Raw genomic sequence first — 7640 nt, forward strand, 5'->3', positions numbered from 1 at the left:
ACTTCACAATTCATCCTGCTGCTTCCATCAGCAGTCACAACACTGGTGGCCCGCTCCCTGTGGCAGCCATACATGCCCATGCTACAAAATTGCCTCCACTATGTTTGACAGATAATGTGCTTCAGATCATGAGCTGTTTCTCTCCTTCTCCATAATTTACTCCTCTTATCATTCTGGTACAAGTTCATCTGTCCAAAGATTTTTTTATTTTTCAGAACTATGACGGGTCTTTCAGATGTTTTCCGGGAAAGTTTAATGTGGCCTACAGCGGGTTTTACCTTCAGGAATTTTATTTCTAACTATAGAGAAAAGCTATAAAACACAAATTCAACACTTTGAATCATCTTTACATGTCACTTCATTTGTCGTGAAACAACCAGGGTACAGGGCCATGAAACTGCTTGTCAGTCATTTGTATAATTACTTTTGAGCGTCTGAAAATGTGAGACTGTGTATTAAAAAAATCATAAATCATAAACAGGTAATGCAACATTCTGATTAAACCCAGTGAATTAAAGCTGAAGGGCTGCTCTTCGATCGCATCTTGTTTGATTCAAAGTGGTTGATTTGGTGGTGTGCAGAGACAAAACTACAAAAATTATGTTTTTATCCAGCAAATTATGGGCCTGATTATATTTAAGGCTTGAGAAGATGCTTTTTCAGATTTCTGTCAATCAAAGACAGAACCTTCAAATTGTGACGTGAAATGTGAGCCCATATTCTTGATTTCTTCTAATCTTAACAAGACACTGTATATTTTAAGGATACAATTCCAGTATTTAAGCTTTGTACAATATCCATTTATTAAAAGGCAACACTAGAAGAGCTCAGGATTACAATATAACTGGCTATGGACAATTTAAATGAATCTGAAAAAGTTAAATATGCTTAAATAAAATCATTCCATCTTAACATGTTCTACAGTCTGAAACAGCAACAGGTTCTATAAATATATTCAATACAAAAACAATCAGAGAAAAAATTTTAAAATACAATAAATCAGTAAGACTTGAATTATTAGTGAAAAAGTTATTGCATGTTTGCAAATAAATTTGCTTGCTTGAGCTAGTACTGCAACTAATGACAGATATTCATGCACCGAAAAAAAAAAAAAAGATGCCCACATTAGCATGAGGTAGAGAAATCTGCAGAACGTTAGTTAAGCAGATGATCAGGTTAAAGGCGACTGTGCCACATGCATACTGTATGACAAAACCCATCTGTCGCAATAAAGAATGACTGTTATTTAATATTATTTCATAATTAATTTACCATTAATTAATATTACTTGTTATAATTTTGATAGTAATCTAAATAAATACAAAAAAATCAATCATAAAATGAAAATACTCATCCATAAATAAGCTGATCTGTTTTTTCTCTCTTCTTTGTTCTCATCTATTCACTCAGCATTAGTTCTGGAAAAACGAACAAAGCTGATAAGGAGACATTATTAAAATAAACTTGGCTTGACGAGCGCATCGGCACTGCTGTAAACTTAATTTTATAATGCTCCTATTATTAGATGTTTCCTAGTACACATCATCAAACGCGTCTCCTTTCTTCTTTAATAAACATCATGAAATGTTACAAAAGACGACGCAGACACAAGAAAACGTGAGAACCCACGACACTCACAGGCACATCATGTTCAGGGAGTACGGAGATTAGGAAGGAAGGAAAAAGTCCCACTGCTGCTTTTCAGAAATGCACTTCCTTAAATTATTAACTAATTCAGCAGTGTGATTCACATGAACTTGAAATAACTCAGGATTGACATGTTTATGCAATGCATTTATATTGAGACTATTAACAGTTTTAAAGGGAACAACCTGTTTCTCCCGGAGAAAAGAAAGAACAGAATGCAGATAAATCCACCAGCTCTTTCAAATAAAAATGAGCAAATAATACAAAATAAAAATCAGATCAAATCCTGTTTAACATGATCTAACATTGTCAGATTCACATTAAAAAGTGTTGGCTCTTCTCATACCAGCTTTTTTTTCCCCCTGCATGGCTGTAAAGGATTCGCTACAGAGCCAGAAGAATATTTGCCTTTGAAAACCTAATAATTAATATAACAGGGTCTCCACTCGTTCACAAAGCTTTTATTTGTAAAATAACAAACTGGTTTCAAGAATCCTCTTCTGAGTGTGGAAAAACAAATGAAGTCCAGGTGCATCAAAAATGACCCGCCATGCAGACAAGCCCAACTGAAGAAAAACTGTGGAACAGCTTCTAAACTGGTACTTGATCTCCAGTGGTAAGGAAAATACTGACCCCATCTTTTATGCAGGGTTTCCTGCTTTATTAACACTCCGCAGGAGTTCGTCCTCTTCTCAGCAACAAAATCAGAATAATATTCAGCAAACCCTGAGAGCTCACAAAAAGACCACAAACAAACCAAAGACTGAGCGGTCCACTCTCTGCTGGTGTTCGATTTCTGTCCTATAACACTGTCAGCTCCTCTTCCTCACTCAGAAGAGGTTCCACCTCTGGGATGTGGAGTAGCGCACTGCTTTTAGCAGAGATGTTCTTCCTGTACATGATGAACTGCGCAGTTACCTGATTAGGTCAAGGGTCATACGACACTTTGAACACTGTAAAATGTAAATAAAAACTGTTCTGTGGTCAGACAAACTGAACTTTAAAACTCTTTTTGGATGCTAAACTGCATGCAGCATCTATTACAACAGCATGGCCATCATAGCAGAAGAATCCGGGTGCTTCTCTTTAAATTTACTGTACATGCAAAAACAATACAAGCAATATTACGGTATTATTATTATTAACAACAGGTACAAGTTTTTGTATTAAGTCTGTACAGTTAGACCTGTCATTCGAAGGATACAAAACAATCAAGTATGAGGACTCCCAGACTGCCAATGAGCCAGGCCAGATGTTTGATGATGAAGGTCTGTTTGGAGCCCTTTAATGCAGGAAGGACCACTATGACACTTAGCCCATATGTTCCATTACCCATCATGGCCAGGGCAAACAGCAGGTAGGAGGTGCCCTCTGTAGATTGTCGCTGGAACTAGAATGGATAGACAAAAAAAAAAAAAAAAAAGCATCATCACAGCAGACTTGCACTGGCCTCATAGCTTTTGATTATCAGCAGGTGTGACCGCGGGCATCTGGTCTCCCACTGTTACAACCTTTCCTGTAGGGATGTCTTACTTGAAAGTTCAAACAGCGGGCATTCAAACCCTCTAACCCTGGGTGTTTGCTGAGATACGGAACCACAAAAAAAAAAAAAAAAAAAAAGTGTCATTTAAGTAAAAAACTGAAAGGCTGATGTGGGGAAAGTTAAGCTTTCTCTAGCATCCTAATACCACCACCTATGACCATAACTTTTTCATAATGCTACAATTATGCTGTGACTGACATCACACACACACACACACACACACACACACACACACACACACACACACACACACACACACACACACACACACACACACACACACACACACACACACAGAGTACCAGTGTCACTGAAAATGAAAAAGGGTTACGTGCATGCTGTTTCACTTACATTAATCTCAATTCAGTGTACTTGTACTCCAGATACAGAGAACCTCAACAAGATTAAAGGATAAGACTGGATTTATTGAATTGCTTTATTGGTATCAACAAATCCCCAAAAAGAGATAACAGCCAACAGCGATTTCGTCCTGCTAACAAATGGCAAGAAGCATGTGTGCTGTGTCGGTGTACCTCAAACACACAGGCTGGCTTTCTTCCTCTCTTCTTTCTATTATAAAAGATCAGCAAAGGCAGGATCCATCCAACATTAAGAAACCAAAGAAATATTTAAACCTTGACAGAATAATAGCGTTTTATGCTCCGCTGTGGCTGATGAATTCAGTCTGTCCCTGAAGATGTGCTTGGCAACAGAGTGTGAAGATCATGTAGATCACTCCCAGCGTAGGACCCCCTCAATGTCAGGCAACAAGTAAGTGTTTGTCAGAGAAATACTGAAGGAACTGTTAAACAGTAACACTTGTTTTGCTCTTTTTTTTTTTTTTTATTGTTTTGTTAAAGTTTCCAATTGGAATGGCATGGGGTAGATTTCTTGGATCTTCTGTTGAAAAAAACCCCCAAACAAACAAAAAACAAACAAACATGTTTGAGCATGTTGGAATTTCCTCGGGGCAAAAGCGACCTAAATGATTTACAATAATGTGGAAGTCTGTGTTTTGTGCCCAGAAAGTCTCTCTGGCACTGGCAGGCTACTGAAACGATTCCCTCTGGTGATTAATAGCTGCAATCGAGCCAGTGTGTTTCTTCAGCACAACAGCACCATTGTCTTCAATGCCTGGCTTTCATTTTGATCACACACACACACACACACACACACACACACACACACACACACACACACACACACACACACACACACACACACACACACGCGCAGTATTCACAAACACACACCTTCCTCTTCAAATTTACAGTCAGTCCATCACTGTTTATGACCAACTCATAAGTAATTTCAGCTTCTCACAGACCTCCAATGCTTAGACACAAACCAAGTTATTGGGGGGGGGGGGGGGGGGGGTGTCTCCATATCTCAGACAAGTAAAACACAAAACTTACATTGTGTTACTTACATTTTTATGGATTTGAGGAAAACGGGAGCAGAGGTAGAAAACGGATGCCAAATATCCACATACATAACCAGTGATTTCCACTGATTTGGAGCTGGCTGGACTCTGGGTAAGATATAAAGAGGAGAGCGTTAATGCTGCACCAAGGCAAGAGTGAATAATCTCAAGCGGAAAGCTGTTTACGTATATCCTACCTGGGTGTTTACAGGTGTACCGCTGTCTATAATGAGTTTGGGTAAAGCCAGGAGTGCTAATGTACCAGCGCCACACCAGATGAAGCACATCCACTTCAGCACAGGATTTTCTAGAGGGCAAACGCACACAAACTTAGCAATATAAATATCCAGCAACAACCACCATAAACATAAACTGTAGATCCAGTCCTGATTCTGTATCATTATGATGCACTTTTTGACTATAATGGTAACCGCTTGCACTCACGAGACACTTTTATTCATTTGATATTGTTAGTACTGGGGCTGACCCACTTTTACCTTAAGAACTGCTTTAATTCTTTGTGGCACAAATTCAACAAGGTGCTGGAAACATTCCTCAGAGATTTCGCTCCTTACTCGCATGATAGCATCACACAGTTGCTGCACTGTTCTTAACAAACTGAGCTAAGAACGGCCTCAGTGTGCCGTTCTTAGCTGACAGGAATGGTATCCGGTGTGGTCTTCTGCTGCTGTAGCCCATCTGCTTCAAGGTTCAATGTGCTATGCATTCAGAAATGCTCTTCTGCATACGATGCATTTTCACCCACACAACACAAGTCTTGAACCATCGCTCGTGTCTTTACATCATAAGACTTTGGCACAGTACTGTATTTAAATCTTAATCAACCACCATATATGTAATAATCTATTATTGGCTGTCTTTAGCTCTTCTGTGAATTTGTAGGTCAGATTTTTGTATGTAGGACCCATCAGTAAGCCTACACATTATATAGGACAACACACTCTTTATTGTGTATGTGTGAAAACAGCTCAGTACAGCAGGAAGGGATGTATTAACTAAGCTGCACGTGGCTGCATTGCAGGTTTTAATTTTTTTTTTTAAATATTAATATAAATATACAGGGGATTCATTAATTAAAAGTAAACCTGTAAAACTGACACTGTCTTATTTACAGGTCCTTGGTTTTAACTTTTAATATTGTGTCATGCAAAGTAAAGTAAACGAATCACCAAGAGAAAACAGTTCCTTTATAATGGCTGGGCTTTACGCTAATCTGAAGGATCACGTCGTGGTTGACTCACACAGTGCAGGCGTCATCGTTTGCCAGCAGTTTAACCTAAGAGCAGAGAGCAATGTCAGCACTTACTTCTGCTGGAGCTGTTTTTGATCTTATAGTAGAGAAACTGGGAGATGAGGATCAGGTCTGTGAAGATGTAAAACACCACCGTGACTACCTGAAAGAAAGAAATGTCAAAGCAAAAAAAGAGCAGTATCAGGATAATGACTGTGGCTTCAAACTCCTTGTATTATATCAAAATGAATAACCGTTTTGTGCTTTCGCTCTGTTCTGTTGTTAGTGTCCTTTGGTTTCGCACTGCATAGCCAGCAGCCAGGATGGGTTGTGTGTGTGTTCACCTGAATGGGCAGCTGGCTAGTGAGATAGCAGCCTGCAAAGCTGGTCAGGTCTCCACTGAAGAGGAAGACGAGAAACCCAAAAGACATAGCCTTCTCCACTTTTCCATTGCGATAGGCCTCGTAGACCTGCCTAGAAAGACCAGTGAAGTCAGATTAAAGACAAACATAAGATGTCAACATTTCTCAATGGTTAAATGATTACTCACGGTAAAGTGGACAGCAGAAAACAGAACATGGATACGAGTCCTATCACCACGCTGCAGTACTCCCAGATGTTATCCACACATTCTTGAAGCAGGTAAAGGATCCACGGGGTCCCGTTAACACACAGCGGCCTGCCCAGAGATGGAGCGGTCCAGTTGGTAACGGCCACATCTCCATTTTTCCCGGGAAAACGTGCGCTGGCCATAGGGAGAGGCTGGCTCTGTCCTCCGCTCAGCTGCTCCAGATCTGTAAGTAGCCTGGAAGTGCCTTTATTTTGTCAGATTTATGTGGCCCCGCAGCCTACAAATAAACGTGTGAAGACTTGTTCTATCTTTTCCCGAGTCTGAAAGAGAGAAAAAAAGACAGACTGTGAGCAAAACGCACAAAGAAAACTGTGTCAGGTACGCGAAGTGTTAGGTCCACACGTCTACATTTTGCCAAATACGTATGTAAGTGATAAGTTTGCTTATGGTGCATACTCGGATCGGCCTATTTGTTCCCAGAGCCGCTTTGAGTGTTTATTTTTACGCAGTCGTGGTTCAGGCTAATTTTCATGGATTTGGAAGAGATGCTAACAAACAAATATGGATGAAATTAACTTTAGTGACCGCTCACCTCACGAAAACGGACTCGTAGCTGACTGCAGGCTGTTCGCTGGTCTGCGGAGACTTCCCCGACATCCTCACACGTTCAAGCGACAGAAGCCCTTTAAAAAGATCACAAATTAGCCTCTTCGTCCCTCATCGGTGGTCTTCTGAATGTCAAGAGGGCCAGAATGAGACGCAACATCCGGTGTGAATTCAAAGTAACATCCTCATAAAAAACAATTTAATGCCGCTTGGAAAGAACCAGTATCTTTATTAATTAAAAAAAAACAAATCATTTCAAATTCATGTTTTTATTTTATGTTTTTAAAACAAAAAAACAAACAAAACAAAAAACAACAACAAAAAACAGCGATATCTATTGCACTGAGCACGGACTAAACAAACAGGGTGCTTCCAGCTGTACAGACAACTTCACAAATTTGTAATGGAAAATCGACAAGGTGGAAATGTAGAATTTTTTTTTTTTTTGAGCTGTCCCTATTTAGGTGTTTACGAAAACAACATGAGATATAGAAAAAGTCAAATATGGTGTTTATTTAAATGCCACAGTAGAATGTGTTTTGTTATGTAATTTTCAAATCTATGTTTACATTAATATTTCTCACTCCTTTTTTCCATT

General features: G+C 39.4%; 1 protein-coding gene across 1 annotated transcript; it reads right to left on the bottom strand.

Moving 5' to 3' along the window:
* Positions 1-778: 778 nt before the first annotated feature.
* On the bottom strand, positions 779-7196 carry LOC115790679 (lysosomal amino acid transporter 1 homolog). Its single transcript, XM_030744559.1, has 8 exons — positions 7029-7196; positions 6416-6756; positions 6210-6339; positions 5941-6028; positions 4811-4920; positions 4620-4721; positions 2852-3037; positions 779-2565 (listed from the first exon to the last, which is right to left on the bottom strand). The coding sequence occupies exons 2-8, from the start codon at positions 6616-6618 to the stop codon at positions 2449-2451; spliced, it is 936 nt and encodes a 311-aa protein (XP_030600419.1). The 5' UTR covers positions 6619-6756; positions 7029-7196; the 3' UTR covers positions 779-2448.
* Between the last annotated feature and the right edge of the window lie 444 nt (positions 7197-7640).

Source organism: Archocentrus centrarchus, chromosome 13, assembly GCF_007364275.1.
Source record: "Archocentrus centrarchus isolate MPI-CPG fArcCen1 chromosome 13, fArcCen1, whole genome shotgun sequence".
In the NCBI taxonomy this organism is placed as follows: Eukaryota; Metazoa; Chordata; class Actinopteri; order Cichliformes; family Cichlidae; genus Archocentrus; species Archocentrus centrarchus.

What these genes read in the sequence shown, in the direction of transcription:
- LOC115790679 (XM_030744559.1), bottom strand. Translation starts at nt 6,618, where the DNA reads ATGGCCAGCGCACGTTTTCCCGGGAAAAATGGAGATGTGGCCGTTACC. An exon ending in TTTCTGCTGTCCACTTTACC is followed by an intron (nt 6,340 to 6,415) that starts GTGAGTAATCAT and finishes TGGTCTTTCTAG; the next exon opens with GCAGGTCTACGAGGCCTATC. An exon ending in TTCCTCAAATCCATAAAAAT is followed by an intron (nt 3,038 to 4,619) that starts GTAAGTAACACA and finishes TATCCATTCTAG; the next exon opens with TTCCAGCGACAATCTACAGA.